The 19,071-nt window shown below is 40.6% G+C and overlaps 1 protein-coding gene across 1 annotated transcript in view; it reads left to right on the forward strand.

The window, feature by feature from the left end:
* The first annotated feature begins 436 nt into the window (after positions 1 to 436).
* EMILIN3 (elastin microfibril interfacer 3) overlaps positions 437 to 19,071 on the forward strand; it is an 834,354-nt gene continuing 815,719 nt past the window's right edge. The window contains exon 1 of the mRNA XM_044089858.1: positions 437 to 923. Coding sequence (XP_043945793.1) covers positions 748 to 923 — 176 coding nt within the window. The 5' untranslated portion in view covers positions 437 to 747. The remainder of the gene's footprint in view (positions 924 to 19,071) is intronic.

Raw genomic sequence — 19,071 nt, forward strand, 5'->3', positions numbered from 1 at the left:
ATAATGGGCCGTTTGAATCAACGCAATGCCCTGGTTAGCAAACTGCTCTAACTAAATAAAACAGTTGCCCACTTGAGTTTGTTGACAGCATAGGATTTGGGTGGGTTATGATTTTTTTGGCCCTTATACCGAAGTAAAAGAAAACACTTATGGATTGTCACAAGTGATAGCTATTAAGGCTGGAGAAGTAACTTCGGGATGAATTTTCTGAGCCGAGGGTGTTTTGTGTGTGTGTGTGTGTGAAAGATATATATATATATATTTAGAGAGAGAGAGCGAAAGGAAGAGGAGATGAAAGAAGGAACCAAAGCAAGAGGGTATGACTGTGTACAGTTTAAATGCGTGTGCATGAATGGGTGGGGGTGAGACAGTGGGTGTGTATGAATGTGTGTGTCCTTACATCGACAGGGGGTTTGGGGTTGTGTCGGGGCAGCACTAACTACTAATTGCAAAGAAACGCCCATCGGCAGTGTTTTTGCATCTAGCAGTTTAACATCAACAAAGGCACCGAGCTGGAAGATCCCGCACAGCAGCTAGGACCGTGCTGTTGTGCTTCAGCAGTTCTAAGCTGTACTGGCTGTTGCATATTGAAGGGGTCCTCTGCCGGCATTTGCAGCCCCTGTAGCCGAGTTCCTTCGTTCCATCCTGCTGCAGAGAGAAACTCTGAGGATTCAGTCAGCTCTCACTGCAGTCTCCGAGAACCATTTCTCCAGCGCCGGAGAGTATCCGCTTTCCAAGAATCCTAAAATGCAAGGGAAATCTCATTTAATAGTTTTGACTTCCCTGCTGGTGGCAGCGGCATACTCCATCTCGTCAGTGTGCGCCAAAGGAACTTATGGGAGTCATTATCGATCCTACAGCTTGCACAGCCCCGGACCGCTCCTGTCGCGTTATAGCCCGGGGAGGCACATGGGGAGACATCGGTAAGTAGCCACTAGAAAGTCCAGCAGACGCAAAAAAAGCATGACCGGCAGACTTGTGATTTGGGAAGACAGCTATCCTAAAACAAAAGTTTAACGTTTCCAAGTTAATACTGCTACACTTTATGTTGCGTTGAATCCCTGCCAAACTGTTATTAACAAAGCTGGAGTTGTGTATTTGGAGAGTACTCTCGGTGTTAAATAGTACTGTTGGAATGCCAACATTTGCGTTTTGACACTGCATAAAAGTATATATTCATTTTTTGGCGCCGCAAACATAGCTCTGTGTCCTGATACCTAAGAAAAAGTGACCCTCTGCTCATTACTCTCCGTAATGCAGGAAATACTTCTCAAGTGTACCTCATTACGAGGAACGTACCTCATTTGGTGTTTTAAAAGCTCATGTTCCTCAAAGTTCCACATTGAAAGGGTCTGTCACACATTCAGTGTTAGGAATTTTTTAACTGATGTTCATGGTAAATAGAAATGAATCATTAATTCATTAAAGTAAAACCAGCATATTTTAACCATCTTATGACCTTCCTAGTTGAACTTGTTAGTAAGCTGTTAGTGTGTGTTCTACATTTTGCCCATTTGTTCCACATTATGAGGGCTAGTGTCTGTCATTTTGGAGATGGAAGGTTGAGAGCTATGGGCAAGAGACGATTTCTGAGGGTGTTTGGCGCCTAGGTGAGTAACCTCTTATTTCCCATCACATGCCTACATGGGTATAAAGTAGTATCATTTGGCTAGCAAGTCGCCTGTGCTGCACCTACCCAACTTAACAACAGGTAATGTATGTCATGGGATACTTCAGAAAACCATATTGTACAAATCCAGTCCAGTTATCAAGACCTCTGCAGAAGATGAGACAGTTAAGTTGCAAAAGCCGAAGGTATGCTTATAAAAAAGACTCTAGATGAGGATGGGGGTGTGTATGTAAGATTTATAGTTTCATTCATGACTGATAAGAGTTTACATGGCAGACTTGGCCCATGGTCCATAATCACCTTGTCATTACTTACTTCCATGGGGCTCATCCTGCCTCCAAGAGGGCAAAAAAGTCAGGCCAGGGATGACATTACAAGCCTAAACATTTGCTTTTAAAAGCAGCAAAGTTGTCTCTCTGTAAATCTATAAAAGATATAACAGAAACAGAACTTCAAGCCTGTCTTGGAAGCTGATGGTCTGTGATCCAGAAATCATTTTAGTTAGGAACCTCCGAGGTCTTCCTAGTTGTGTGATGTGTTTGGGTCAGTGCATACAAAAAGGGACATTATATTCTTTAATTGGTTTGATCAGGGCAGAGCATAAATTATAGATTCCTTTGACCTAGATGATGTGCTTTTAGTTGTTAACTGAGCTAGATAGAAGGATTTTCAGATAACTTGTGTTATGCAGTGGTCAAAGGATAAGGCGTTGTCTACTTAAGTGCTGAAATCTCTGATGAACATGTCAGTCTGGAGTGGGGGTAAGGTTTGTACTGTAAGCCGCTTCAAAGATTTGTTCACTAAAGGTGACAATACTTCACATCACTGGTTTGGAGATCCAGGATGTAGATGTCAAACAGGTGAGGTCCAAATACTGAGCCCTGAAGGAATGCCACCATTTTGTTTTCTGATGTGGAACTGCTACTTTAACTACATGGATTCTACCCATCATCCAGTTTGCTATCTGACTTGCAAGCCAAGGGTCTGTAGATTTAGTCCTTTAAGATCATTTACAATTCCAGCATAGGGAGTAGTGCCAAACTCCTTGGCCAGATGGAGGCATGCTATATGAACTGCATGGCTAACTCAAAATTTTTATTAAGTGGTATATGATGTGCCAGGACCCCTCAATCAAAGTTAATTACTGAACACTTTACTTGAGCAATGGTTTGGAGATCACAACCTTTACCTGGTAATAAATCAAGAATGGCTTTTAATGTTTATTGCTGAGTAGGGGCACACTAGCAGGGAACTTCATTTCAACATTCCTTTGCTGTTTGATCAGTACAATCATAACTTTGGCATTTCCTCAGCATCTGAACATCCATGTATCATACTGTGGATGCTTTAGGCTAATAACAAAAAATACAACAAGGTCTTTATTTCTCTACTTACATTAGTTTCACGTAATCTTCACTCAACTGACATTTTACTGCATGCCAGCATCTCTATCTAATTCTAAATGGAGTTGAAAAATAATTTACTGTAATAAATTAATTGTAACAGTTCAACAGTTTATAACTTGCTAACATTACTGAAAGAAAACCCCATCGGTACCTATGCTGTGTGCACATACTCGCATGTATCATGCACCATTTCAGGTCTAAAGTAAAACACCAGTCTGAAGTTTTGTCTCTTTTTTTGTTCTGTATAGAACTGCATGTTGGAAAGCAAACAATCTGGGTATACAGACCCCAAAGAACAAGAAATGAAATGCTGATGTACTCCGCCTTTTAACCTTTTAGTTTGGTTACCTGATGTATTGTGTTGGGGAGGTGCTCTTGCACATACCTCTGTATGTGCACCTTAGCAAGTCTATGTCATATAATAACATAGAAGAGCAAGAACCATAAGCATAAGACTGTTGATCTTCATAACGTAATGACAATGATCTTAACCTGGTATAATTTGTTATGGGTTAGTAAATCTAGCAATTGAGATTCATTTCTGTTCGACAAGGTAAATTTTTTATTTATTTATTTATTTTACATTTGTTGACCGGGCTAGTCTAGCTGGATATATGTCCATTTTCAGTAGAGGCCCGGGGAGAAAAGCTCCACTAGTTGTAACAAGTATCATCATAAAAAGGCATTAAAAGGTTACATTAGAAACATAAGTAGTTATAACAAGTTAAACAGATAATATAAATTGAACATAAGGGTTTTTTTTTTTTTTTTTTACTATAGTCATATGACAACATATATTTACAAGTTTTTTTTTTTTTTTTTTTTTTTTTGTGCAGTGAAAGTTAACAAGGGAAAGGGTGAAGGAAAAAATGAGGTTAGTCTGGATTAGTGCAGGAGCAAAGCCAATGTTTATTGAGATAAATTTTCAGTTGTCTTTTAAAAAGTAGGACAGAGGTCAAAGATGTGATATCAGAGGGTAGTTTATTCCATATTTTTCCAACAGAGTTGGAGAATAGACAGTTGCCTGCATAATTATTGGGTTTGGTAATATTAATCTGAAGTTTATTTGAAGAATGTAGTTGTTTCAGATTATTGTATGGTGAAATAAGGCTAGAAAGTATTGGTGTGTTGGCTGGCTGATATAGAATCTTATAAGCTATTAATAGCTGTTGAAGTACAAGTTGGTTAGGAAGTTCAATCCAGCCTAGTTCTTTTAAGTTCAAGCAGTGATGATTTTGAAAAGGAGATCCTACTGCGAATTGAGCTATATTATGATAGGATGTTGCTAGTTTTTTAATGTTGTTTTTGGAAAGATTAGTGTAAATGGGGGAAGCATAGAGAAGAGTAGAGATTAGGTGAGATCTAGCTATGGTGGACCTTGCTGTAGGTGTTAGGAAAGGTTTGATTCTGTAAAGGGATTCATTTACCTTTAAATACAGCAGTATTGAAATGTATTTAATGGAACTGATATGTTATATTAAATGCGTGTTGCACTAAAAATATGTTTGATTTTTCATTTTACTAGATGCTAAAGCAAAAGGAATTCCAGATCAAATTTCAGTAGTTGCTATATTCCCCTTTTAACACTGAGTAAAATCATACTCTTGTGAAATATTTAGTTCCTGTTTTCTGATGTTATGTAGCCTCAGCACTGATATAATTAAATTGTTTGGTTGTGGAGGTCATAGTCTCTCGAGTTTGTGGGTAGGGTGGGTGTGAAGAGTGGCTTTTTTTCCCATGCACAACCAACTTACATTTACATGCAGCTGCAGACTTGATACAATGCCAGTTTGATCAGTTAACTTCATGAACCATGGATGACACTGCCACAGGCATATGGTTTCAGATTTAGCATTCCAGACCCACTGTAATGCTGTATCCTTTTTATATATCATGGTGTCCTTCTATGTGTTCTGTAATGATCTTGCGATACGAGATATCTCATCCTGAGATCATTATGTCATGAATATCATGTCACCACATTTTAAACCAGCATTGAAATGTCTGCAATTTAGTAGCTTCACTATTCTTAGATGTATTAAAAGTCTTTGACACCATATTCCAACAATGTCTTCTTATTGCACATTCTTCCTTTGTTCTTGCCCAGTCCTCTCTCTAGTAGTCCGATAGCTGTCTGATTGACAGGCAGGAAGCAGTCAAGCAGAAACAGAATCTCTCCTCCTTCATAATAGTTACTGTTAGAATTCCAGAAAATCAATATGAGAACCCCTCTTATTCATCATTTTTATAATCTACACTTTGCATTTCTATTACTTGCTGACCTTTCTGCTTTATCCATCTCCTTCTAGTACTTTCCAGTACTTTCTTATAACCAGGTTCTATATCGGTATGTACACTAGTATTCTTACTAGTATTCTGTCCTTGACTCATCAGCAATACAATCCCTCTTTCCCCCTTCTAGCTTTAAATATCACCTACATACTGGCTACTGCTTCATTGACCTTATCCCAATGTTATTTATTCCTGACATCTGTACTGTAACCCTCCATACCCCTGTCTTATAAGTCACAACTAATATCTACTCATCTCATATGTTGGATATGAACTGTTTGCATACTAAATGTTTTACACTTTGAATTTAATGTCACCACTAAAGAAATATCTATTTTATCTGTACATAGCTTCACAAAAGAACAATTACATGTTTGTATCCAGATGTCTTCAGAACTATCTGTTTAATGTACCTTTATAAATAATTACTTCTGTCATGATTTGGGGGTTACCATAATGGTTAAGGTATTATATTTCACAGCAACAAGATACCAGGTTTGATTTTCATCTTTGAAGGAAATTGGCTAGGCATAAAATGACACATAAGGGCAGCTAGCTGAGTTAAAAACTAGGAGTATCTTAAATATATCTGCTGGAGCTTTTCTACCTGGTCCTCCATTGAAAATGGGCATTGCCAAGCCAGGCCTTCCCAGTGAGTAAAGACAAATAAACAAGTACATAAAATATGGCCATATGTCTCTCTTGCATAACATTTTACTCTTAGCAATTATCCCTGTATAAGCTTTCATACTGGGAGTCACCTATGAGATTTGGGTAAAATAACATTTTTTATAACTTTTCAAAATTTGTTGTGAATATTTTTCACTTCCTGTAATGCTAAACTATTTTGAAAGGCTTCTGTAGGCTGTGTTGTGTGGGTTATTCTGTAAATCTCACTCATGGGATACCTAATAAAAGGCTAACGAGAAATAGTAAACAGCTCTGCAGACATTTTCTATTTGTGATTCTTGAAATGCAGTATGGGGTGTCACAGTGGCACAGGGGATGGCATTGTTGCCTCGCAGCAAGAGGTTCTCTAGTTCAATTGTCATCTAGACTGCCTTCTTTGTACAGTCTGCCTGTCCTCCCAGTGTTCATGTGGGTTTTCTCTGGATGCTTCACTTTACTCCCACATTCCAAAGACACTCTAAATTGTCCATAGGCATGAGTGTGCACGTGAGTGCATGGTATAGAAGAAAAGTCGCAGCATGGCTAGCCACCTAGTGGTGTGACCTTGGCTATAGATGATTGTCACTGTTAAAGTAACACCCTGCTCTTATGTGTAAAAATGGAAAAAAAAGGGGGTTGTGGATGGATGGAACTTTGAAATGCAGTCAGTTGCACATTTCATTATTTGGATCTCACTGGAACCAGGAATTGTAGATGTCATTCACATTTTGACCTCCCTCATGGGTCAGTGTTACAACAGCAAGCACTTGTCTTTGCTGATGGGGTAGACCAGTAAGCTATGGGTTCCCACTCTAAGGTAATGCAAGCCTGACTCTGCGTGCAGCATTTGGGGGGGGGGATGCTGCACTCCTGTGTCATCATTCATATGAGATGTTAGATCAAGTTCTCATCTGTTTGACTTGGTGGTAGCTCAAGTGGATGTAAAAGATCCCATGGTACCTATCAAAAAGAGTAGGAAAGGTCTGTGATGCCATGGCCAACTTTCCCTAGAAGTGGAAATGCAACCTCAGATCTTCCCTAAAAAGATGCCAGCAATTTAGCGGGATTTCCCTGGTCAACAAAGGCTAAATAAATAATTGTGCATTGCACTAACCGAAACTCTGACTTGTGTATATGCCAGCAGTCTAATGGGACTTCCCTGGTCAACAAAGGCTAAATAAATAATTGTGCATTGCACTGTTAAGTGAAACTCTGACTCTTATATGCCGGCAGTCTAATGGGACTTCCCTGGTCAACAAAGGCTAAATAAATAATTGTGCATTGCACTGTTAAGTGAAACTCTGACTCTTATATGCCAGCAGTCTAATGGGACTTCTCTGGTCAACAAAGGCTAAATAAATAATTGTGCATTGCACTGTTAAGTGAAACTCTGACTCTTATATGCCAGCAGTCTAATGAGACTTCCCTGGTCAACAAAGGCTAAATAAATAATTGTGCATTTTACTAAGTGAAACTCTGACTCTTAATGCTTTCCAGTTAAAGAATGTAAGTAAGTCAAACACTGCAATAGCCATCCAGAGGTATGAACACCTCTCTAGCACTAGCTCTAGCTCTAGATGATAGCCACTGTTGATGTGATACTCAAACCCCATGTGCAAAAATTGGAAAGAGGGGTTACAGATAGATCAGTTAACAATACTGAAGAAGAATTGCAGAATTATAGCTGTCTCAAATAACTAGCATGTTAAAATGAATGCTTCTCCAAGTGAACAAACATCTCTAAATCAGCATGTGGGGGATTGTAGTCTTAAACCATCACACAATTATAGTCTAACTAAAAGGTTATGCTACCTAAGAGACAGCTTATAAATGTAGGCTATGTGGGGTGCAGCACCCTACTGGGGGGGTTGCAAAGGTGCAATGCCCTTCATAATTTTTGTTTTGATTGATATTATTGTTGCAGATTTTTCTATTTTATAGAGGTACTGATTCAACAACTACCATTCATTTTAGTGATTTTTTTTATTTGGTTCACTACTAAGAAAAAGTAAATTCACTTTGGTAACATTTTGCATTCTTAATCCAGTGTATCTGTGTTTTACCTGATGTAGGTACTACATTGTTCCTCAGTTATGCAGTATTGTAAATGTTCTGGGTCATGTATGTAAATATTCCTTGACATTCAAGCTAATGTATGTTGATTCATAAGGAGAATAGAGTCTACACTGCCATTTAATGTAACATTCATTTTTGACTTTGTATCAAGCCAAAACTACCAAAAGCTATGATGTAAGTTATTACTGTTTCTTTACAGCTACTGATACTTATCAAAGGTACCTTCTCTGATAAAATTTGCTTGCTAGAATGCTGTTGAAGCAGTTACTCCCTTGTGTACATTGTAATTGCAAAATACTAACATAAGAAAGAAAATGAGAAGCTGTTGCTACCCAGTGGAATGCTATAATATGCTGCATAGGAGCTTATGTATCAAACCGGTCACCCATGCTCATAGCAATACGTTAATGTATGTCCATGTAAACTCTGAAGCTTTTATTAAACCTGTTCTTACGAACTACATTTTCAGGAACTGTAAACTGTGCTTTCAATATGTACATAAAATGTTATATATGCATGTATGTATGTGTGCATATGTTTGTGTGTGTGTCTGTGCTGTCTGTCTGTTTGTATGTTTGCCTGTACTGTTTCTTATTCCTAATTCCAGGTCTAGCTTTCGTATTTTATAGAAATTCACATAAAAATTAGCATTCCTGCATGCTGCTAAGTTATTTGTATCAGAGTAATGCCATTTGTTTTGACTCATTTATATGAAATAGGAAGTTTTTAGTACTTAAAGCAAGTATTCAACATTTCTTTCATTATTATTATAGTTATTATTATTATTATTATTACAACTGGGTTACATTTTTATAATATCTCTAGTGTCCATGGATGTAAAATCAACTAGTTATCCCACAGTGGGAGCATTTTATTACTGGAAACATTCACTTTAGTTTTCTTTCATGGTCTGACCACCAACATAATTTAATTGTGACTCATCTACAGTTACATTTGGAGTCCTTTTTGTGACATGCAGCCTGTTTTTTTTGTAAGTTTAAAGTAAAGATTATCAATGGACAAAAGATTTGAGGAGTGTTCCCCTTTTAATATAATCTAACTATATTGCTGACAAGTAAGCACATGAACTTGTGGATACACTAGACAATGCAGACGTAATGAAATCTAAAATTTCAGTACGTCGAGACCGAATAGTGTAAAGTGCAGTTACTCGAAACTACACTATGCCGAATGCAGAAGTGTCGAATCCACAGATGTCGAATCCGACAGTATCGTGGTGTCGGGTTCATTATATGTGGTGCGGTTTGTGGATTTATCTGGGGTTTCAGGTAAGTGTGTGTTTGAGGATATTGGGTAGGGATTTTAGTATGTGTGAGCGTGCAGTGGTTTTTTTTTTGTGTGTTTGTGTGTTTAGTGCAACCTCGGAGTTAAAATATATAAGTAAGAGGGGTGTGGGGGTGCAGGGGGGCTTGCTCCCCTGCTTATAGGTAGATTAGGTGTGTTTCTGTGTGTTGTTATGTTTGTTTAGTTAGGTAGGTGTATGTATGTCTTGGTTTGTGCGTGTATGTGTGTGTGTGTGTGTGTGTGTGTGTGTGTGTGTGTGTGTGTGTGTGTGTGTGAATGGTCGCAGTTGTGGTATTCGTGATTGTGGGTTTTCGTGTATGTGGGTTTTCGACTATTCAGTCTCAAAATACTGAAATTCGACATTTCAGTACTTCAAGATTGTATAGTGAATCCGAACTTGCATATTCATTATTTTGAATCACACAGTGTCTAATCATGCATATTTGTTTATTAAACATATTTCATAAAAAACAAGCCGTGATCTGTAGTGCATATTTGTGGTACAGAGTATAATCATCCTTAGAGTCCCTTCCACGCCTGGATACTATTACTTGTGGCAAACAGTACCTTACTCAGAAATCATTGTTATCTTGCTAATGGACACATTTATTTAGTTAACAGCAAATATTCTATAAAATGATCATACACGTCTTGCACGTCTCTGTTATCATGCTGCCATGTCCACTGCTTAGGACAGTTCAGCAAGTCTGGTATGATGGTGCATGCCTCGGAAGAAAGTCACTCATAGACACATTTCTTCATGCATCAGCTGGTAAACAAAGTGACCTGGAAACAGTTGACAAGACTAGCAGATGCCAGATGTGAGAAGACAGATGCAATCAGCCAGGGCATGCTAAGTAACAGAAACAGAATTGTTCAAAAGTCTGAGTAATGTGCAAGAAGCAGGAGCTGAAAAGCACTGTGGGTAAACTAGATAAGCACAGAAAGTTCACAATTGCAGAAGACTGTTACTTAAAAATGTGTATCTACATATTTGTATTACTATGCCTCTATATGACAGAATTAAACATGCAGAGATATGTGTAGAATTATGCACAGAAACACACACACACATATACATATAAATATATATATATATATATATATATATATATATATATATATATATATATATGTACATACATAAATATATGTATCTATATACCTGTAAATATGTGGTTCCCCTTTATAATCTCGAAATACTGAAATCTCACATTTCAGTATCTCGAAACTATAAAGGCGAACTACTCACAATCCCTAAACCCAAAGGCACGAAACACACAATTACAAACATACACACACACCATACACCACACAACACATACACCATTCTACCCACAGCACAGAAACTACACAACCCTGCACCCCCCATATATATCAACTCTGAGATTACACAAACAGAAAAAAAACGCACGCCCAGACATTCTACAGTCACACACACACACACACACACACACACACACACACACACACACACACACACACACATCACAGATACACAAATACCAACACATCCAGCACTCACACTCATACTTCCACCTCCCTACCCTAACCCACACGTACAACTTACAAAAACACTCACATATGCTCACTCACCTTAAATTCTGGACAACATCCTAGCCACACACTTCACATAACGTAGCGTAAATGCATACACGTGGATTCCAGATATTCAAATTCGCTGTTATGCACTTAAGCTATTTTGAAGTTTCGCCTTTATGGTCTCGAGATACTGAAATTTGAGATTTCAGTACTTCAAGATTATAAAGGGGAACCAAATATAAATATCTATATCTTTATCTATCTATCTATATATATATATATATATATATATATATATATATATAAATATATATATATATATATATATATTATATATATATCTATATATCAATATATATATATATATATATATATATATATATATATATATATATATATATATATATATATATAGATATATATCTATATATCAATATATATATTTATCTATATATATATATATATATATATATATATATATATGTATATATATATATATATATATATATATATATATATATATATACACACACAGACATATAATATACACACATATATATATATATATATATATATATATATATATATATATATATATATAATATATATATTTATATAAACAAACTGGGCTACTGTGTTTCAGCAGTAAAAACGAACTCAAACAATACCAGAAAACCACGACTCCTCTTGGTGTAATAAAATATTTAATCTTCATTCCACTTGTTTTAAAAAATAAAAAAACACATAAAAATACCCCTTCGGGCCTCATTAAATACACATAAACAGTTTCAAAAAACAATACACAGTCCCCAGGATTCATGAACCTTGCACCAGGCGCACGTATAGCGTAGGCGTTATAACGCCAAATATGGCCGCCGAGCGATTCAAGTACGACTCAATTCCATGTGCACTACCGGCGTACGCCAGATCTGCACAGCCCCCGGCGTAGGTATGCTAAACACCCTATGTGCGGTGTGTCACCGTGCAAATGAAGGCATATAGCGATTCACGAAGTGGTGCAGGCGTAGCATAAGCCCACGGCAATGTAAACCAAAAAAAACTGTTTACATTTCCACAAACATAACATCGGAGTAATGGAAGAGTGTCAGACCCAGGTATCACACTGTTAACATATGCCAATGGCGAAATACACAGACAGTGGCAAAAGAAAACATGCACAACATGTAAATAACAACTTAAATGGCATGTCCACAGTAACTCACATCAGAACCGTAGGACATGTGTGCGGAAGGTGCAACATAATGAAATAATATAACAAAGTTATAAAACAGCATCATAATAGACATCAGTATCACAGCATAATACACCATGGTATGCATGGAACACCACAACCATGGTGCAAGGGTTGCCAAGGACTCGCGGCAGTGTTCGGCATGGTAACTATGAATTAGTAGTCAATGCCATGCAAATGAGGCAGATAATACTGAATCGCAAATCCCCCGCTGGAGTAAGGTTGTACCACACGGCGCAGCGGTAATACACCGAGGAGTGGCTCAGAGGGAATACATGACATCTGCAGAGGGGTGTGCCACTGTAGCAGGAAGCACATTGGAGCACAGCAAACCTGGGCTGTACATCGCAAATCACAGCTGCAGGACCAGGTTATGGGGTAATAGTTCAGCTGAGAGCACACAATGCGTGCAGAAGTGCATGTGTACGTGGATGACTACGTTCCCGGAACCTAGTCATGTGACGCCCGCCCCGCAAACAACATCGGAAACAGGAAGGTGATGTTAAGAATATCAGGAAATGCGGAAGAAGTGTAATTGGAGTACTAATGAGCAATCAACACTAATCAACCTACGAAGGCGAATCGGCGGCAGCTGACAACTCTGCATGCAGAAACCTGCAAAACGGGATAGGGGAGGCATATGAATGCAAAGAAAGTAGTGGAGGTAGCAGATTGCAAAGATAGAAGACCTGACACAGCAGAGCAAAGCAGACAGGCAGCACAACGGCAGTAGCACACAAAACGCATGGTATGCCATGTCCATGAAAGTACAAATGACAGTGCTCTGCAGGATGCATGCCAGAAAATAGTAGGTGCAATGTGCAGAAATAGTAAGGGAAGGTCGAAAGGTAATCCATGGCAGGCAAGAGTAATGCAACACCAAAGGCAACACCGTTGTAGTTCTATCGGTAAAACACGGAAGATAACCCCTAGATACGGCCGTACAAACACACCCTATGACATCAATCGGTGTGCACAGCACAATAGTATAAAGTGTGAATGCACAGAACACACAGGCGTGTATTCCCAAACGCCGCACCATAGGTGTAAACACATGGGGAGCTTTTAAAATGTACATGTTGGGTGCTGCCATGGCTGTGATCCATCAGCATGTGTTAGAGACAGACGGTGTTGTGGAGGAGGATGCCGACAACCACCGCAGGCCTTGGAGGAGAAGGAGAGTGTTCAGACCAAGAGTAACCTACCAGGGGCTACATGACCTGGAGATAGTAGAGCATTACAGGGTGGACAGGGACATGTTAAGGCAAATAGTGGAGCTGTGCCGGCCACGCCTGAGAACAAGAAACAACAGAGGGGAACCCATCCCAGTGGACACAAAGGTATGTGTAAGCTTGCGAATACTGGCCACAGGTACCTTTCAAAGGCCAACTGGAGATATAATGGGCATCTCACAAGCATCAGCATCCAGGGTACTACACCAGTTCCTGGATGCCATGTTACCACATGCCAATGAGCATATATACTTCCCCAGATCTCAGGAGGATTTGGCTAGCAATATGCGCCACTTCCACCGTGTGGCACAATACCTGGAGGTACTGGGTGTGATAGACTGTACGCACATACAAATCAAGTCACCACCTGGCGAGCAGGGTAGACGCTACATAAACCACAAGGGATTCCACTCCATCAATTGCCAGGTCGTGTGCAATGCTCAGGGCATGGATGTGTGTGCTGGCAGCCCTGGAAGCTACCACGACTCCCATATCTGGCATGCCTCACAGCTGTATCAGGTATTTGCCAGGGGGGACATCCCACAAGGCCATCTCGTGGGGGATGCTGGCTATGCACTGGAGCTGTGGATGATGACTCCCATCAGAAATGCACACACACACATGCAAGAATGCCATAATGAGGCACACGCACAAACTAGAATAATCATAGAGCATGTGTTCGGGATGCTGAAATCACGGTTCCAGTGCTTGGATACATCTGGTGGAGCCTTGCAGTACTCTCCAGGCACATGTGCCCACATATTCATAGTATGTGCCATGCTACATAATATGATCCTGCGGAAGTAGCTGCTGCAGGGACATAATGGTGAAGGGCCACAAAGCCCACCACTTTTGCCAAGGCCAGTCCAGGCACAGAGGGTTCCAGACCAGGAACACACTGTGCCAGCCCCAGTAGGCAGACGGAGCCGTACCCAATATGCCTACGCCTTGGCAAAGAGGGAACGTATAGCACATACTCTGACAGCGTAGGCCCCATGGACTGACACCTCCCTAACTGCACACATAGTGAAATAGACGGCACACAAACATGACCACGTGTAAAGTGTAATGTATGGGTGGCCTCATGTGTGACTCCAACATAGGCAGCCCCCAAACACTGTAAACCCAACAGCCAGTGGAACATGTAACGCCAACACCTGAACAGTACGTGGGTCCTACAGCATATGGCGTTGCTGTGTGCCTGCCACGTTCGCCGCAAGATGTATACATATAAATATATATATATATATATATATATATATATATATGTGTGTATATATATATATATATATATATATATATATATATATATATTATATAGATAAATATGTACACATATACATATATATAATACAGATAAGACAGGGAATTAGAGGGATATAAGGTGACTGAGATGTATCCCGCGATATCTGTACACAGTTTACATAGTGCAACGACAATCTGAACATCCGGGAGGTTCAACATAAGAGGATACCGCCAACCATGGAACGGGTAACATACCGATATGCATAACCTCGAGGCTGAAAGATCACCAGAACACAGTACTGTAACAATACATGCGCATGTAATAGTATGATGATATGAAGGGAGAGGTAGACGCCACCGCCGTTGTTGCGGTCCACGTAGGTACTGTGTGCAACCGTCCCCATGAGTGCTGTAGTATGTGTACGTGTGCGCTGAGTGTGCCGTGTGCGTCGCTGTGTGAGTGTAATGTGTGTGTGTCTGCAACATGTGTATGTTGGTGCCACATTAGAGGCAGATCGGAATATTAGGTGTAGGCATACGGTAAACTAGCCTCAGGCATATGTTCACTACTAGTCCCAGAGTAGTAGTGACAGCCCCACCCTGGCTAGGTGTGTCGCGACATAGAACGATACAAAGTGAATATGTCCCAGATGGTAGCACAGGAATACTCCCCATAAGAAATGGAAAGGACGTATGTAATAGTCATGCCTGTATGTACGACACTGATATGTTATTTGTAATATGATACTTTGGCAAAGTCACACAGCAATAGGTATGTATCGTGGAAATATGTATGTGCTACCCCAGTACTGACCGTGGCCCGTGTTGGCCCATAAACACCGCTGTGTGTTCTACAAGTGGCAAACAATCAATTCCCATCTGAATATGTGGCAACCACTGGCAAACAGGCTATCCCAACAACAGGACCACAATGACTGCAAATATCTGGGACAGAATGACAAGGGATAGTTGTCACGTACACATAACCGCTGATATACCACAGATGTTACGGAGGTATACATGCATCAAGCTCACCTGCAGGCGATACCGACACCACATGACAACAGCCCAACCTACAATCCCATAACAAAAGACTATTAACTGTTAACTCTCCAAGTAGGGATGGAGCACACAGACAACTATACTGGTTATGTAGAGATGCAAGGCCCACAAACCGTATCCGTGACGTACAACCACCGACATCCCCCACTGTAGATAATAAAGGAATACAAACCGTAACAGCAGCACAAACATACAGTCAGTCAATGACATCTGCATAACCACAACATATCGCGTGGGGGACACAATTAAAGGCGGCTGCATAATTGCATGAGTTGTAGAAATGAAAACAATAGCCATGTTACAGTTTTGAATGCAATACTCCGTTATTATACGTCGGCAGGACAGGTACACCCACATGTTGAACCAAATACTATACCTGTCACACACAATCCACGGGTGACATGAATGCAGAATATACTTGTTCCCATGCATAGCAGATGCAGTTACACATAACATAAGACAATACAGACCATCCCCACGAAGGTAGGGCAAATATCCAACGCCCAGGCGGAGAATCCAATTATACCCCAGTATCGACGTGTAATTACCGAATGGAGTAGATGCACAGGTGATATGCACGTAATTACTCATGTACACATAGCCGCTGATATACCACAGAAGTTACGGGGGTATACATGCAGCAAGGCCACCTGCAGATGATATTGGAACCAATTAACAACAGCCCAACCTACACTCCCATAACAAAAGACTATTAACTGTTAACTCTCCAGGTAGGGATGGAGCACACAGACAGCTATACTGTCTATGTAGAGATGCAAGGCCCACAACCCGTATCCGTCACGTACAACCACCGATATCCCCCACCGTAGATATTAAAGGAATACAAACCGTAATAGCAGCACAAACATACAGTCAGTCAATGACATCTGCATAACCACAACATATCGCGTGGGAGACACAATTAAAGGTGGATGCATACTTGCATGCATTGTATAAAGGAATACAACAGCCATGTTACAGTTTTGAATGCAATACTCTGTTATCATTCGTCGGCAGGACAGGTACACCCACATGTCGAACCAAATACTACACCTTACACACACAATCCACGGGTAACATTACTTCGAAATATACCTGTCGCCACGCGTAGCAGTTGCAGTTACACATAACATAACACAATACAGACCATCTCCACGAAGGTAGGGCAAATAGCCAACGCCCAGGTGGAGAATCCAATTATACCTCAGTATCGACGTGTAATTTCCGAATGGAGTAGATGCACAGGTGATATGCACGTAATTACTCACTGAGGAACAGCAATTGGTGGGATGAATTCACATGTTGCAGGTATTGACGTATATAAGGATGACTCTCAGGATATTCAAACCGTATGCTCATACCGAAACAGCATTGTACTACTGAAAACTAAAGAAAACGGAAAAACGAAACACCAACAAGGTATGTAGAACATACGATGTGTACGGTTGTGTAACGCATGATCTGTATTAATAAGCTGTACTGTATGTGAATGGTGGTTGTAATTAATTACACTTGTCCGTAATGCAGAAAGTGGTGAAAGGTAGTTATGTAGTGATATCCTGCTGAGCATACCAACGCTTGTAGACACCGTGTGTACAGCAGTGGGACATCATGTACACAGCGGAGACACCACAAGGGATGCCACAGGGGGGCATTAGAGAGAACAATGCCATACCACACACCGTTGCTGTCTGTGGATGTCCAACAAGGAAGTGCCATAGCAGGGGATAGTACATGTATGTATACTGTCACAGCACGCATGTGTATGGGCATATACCGTTGATGTCATATGTAAGGTGTGGCCGACGTGCAAGTATGCCCTGCATTAGGGGATACTATGTGAAATATGTGTAATGTAAAGTTGTCTAGGTAGATATGACAGATATCATACACAGTATCACAGGCATATCATGCATAACACAGGTATCGCCTATTGGTATGTACAATAACAGGATACATATGGCCTGTAGGTATGGGACAGAGTAGTAGCATGATAGCTAGCTGAAATGGAAGGGACACCAAGTAACCATGCCCAAAGGACCTGTAGCAGCTGCACAGGTGCACAGTGGGCAACAATGCAGTCTGGCAGGTCCATGTGTAAGCACATGTGCAGTGTACACAGTAGTGTCACCTCTCCATGGTAGTGTCCTGTGAACAGCAGAGGCGGGTGCCAACTGCATGTCTACACAGTACCGCTGCTGTGGTGGTACCAGGACTACGTGTCACTCAAACAGCAAGGGAGGTATCACATGAACAGTGCTACTGTGTGTCCCTGCGGGATGTGCACAGGACCTATGTTCCACAGCATGGTGTGTGTTGTGTTTGTGGAAGTAACACAGAAGCCCAGCCCATGCAGTGTGGCATGTGTGCACATATCCAGGAGCATTTCGTTCACACTGCCCACCGCAGATGTCATGTATGAGGAGTATATGCATCAGTAATGTGGAGGACATGGGCCGTGTCAGAGCAGAAGACACCCCTGAGTATGTGGTATGCAGATGTGTACAGATGTGTTGTCCGTATGTCAGCCGCATATGTAAACTGTCTGAGCCCAGTAAACATCGTGGCATGTCAATGTTGTACCATGTAAAGCTGTAGCTGTTGTTGAAGGTACACCATAAATGTGGTATTGTACCCTTGACTGTGTGTAGATGTGTGTAGTTCACAGGTACAATGGCTACCTATGTACCAGCATCACACACAGTACAGATAGGTGTGGCCTTGCAGAAGGATATCCATGCCACAGTGGAATACGGTAACCACAGTACTGTGTGTGACATATGTGTGCACTGCAACCATGTACAATGTGATATGTATGTACGGGACCACTATCCATGTGATAGTCAGTGGGTGAATGTTGTTATGCAAAGGTGATGTGCATGCACCATGTGTCATGCATCCTGATGCCATGATACTCATATGATGTATCCGCCACACTGACACCCATATGGTTGGTATCGGTATGAGCTGGTGGAGCAATAATGGCACTTGGTATGTAGGCGTGGGATATCTAGGCATGGACAGTACTCTGTGACAGCATGTTCTGTATGTAAGCATATAGTGAACATGAGGGGCCCCATGACTGAGGACTGTGTAATGCAATATGTACCTGACATGTAGTAGGTACTATGGTATGCTCGCACCACTGTGTGTCCTGTCCATGAGCCACATAGCATAACATCCTGAGACACAGGGTATGATGTGCAGGTGGATGTGTATGTTGTCAATACCAGAATGTGGAATGGTGCTGAAAGGCAATATGAGGACAATGTATGATGTGTCGGCCTCCGTACCACCCTCAACTGCCCATGCAACTGTATGACAGGTGGCCAGCATGTGTATGTGCCTTGCTGTGGCATA

This window comes from Protopterus annectens, chromosome 12.part0, assembly GCF_019279795.1.
Source record: "Protopterus annectens isolate FY-2018-M chromosome 12.part0, PAN1.0, whole genome shotgun sequence".
Classification (NCBI taxonomy): Eukaryota; Metazoa; Chordata; order Ceratodontiformes; family Protopteridae; genus Protopterus; species Protopterus annectens.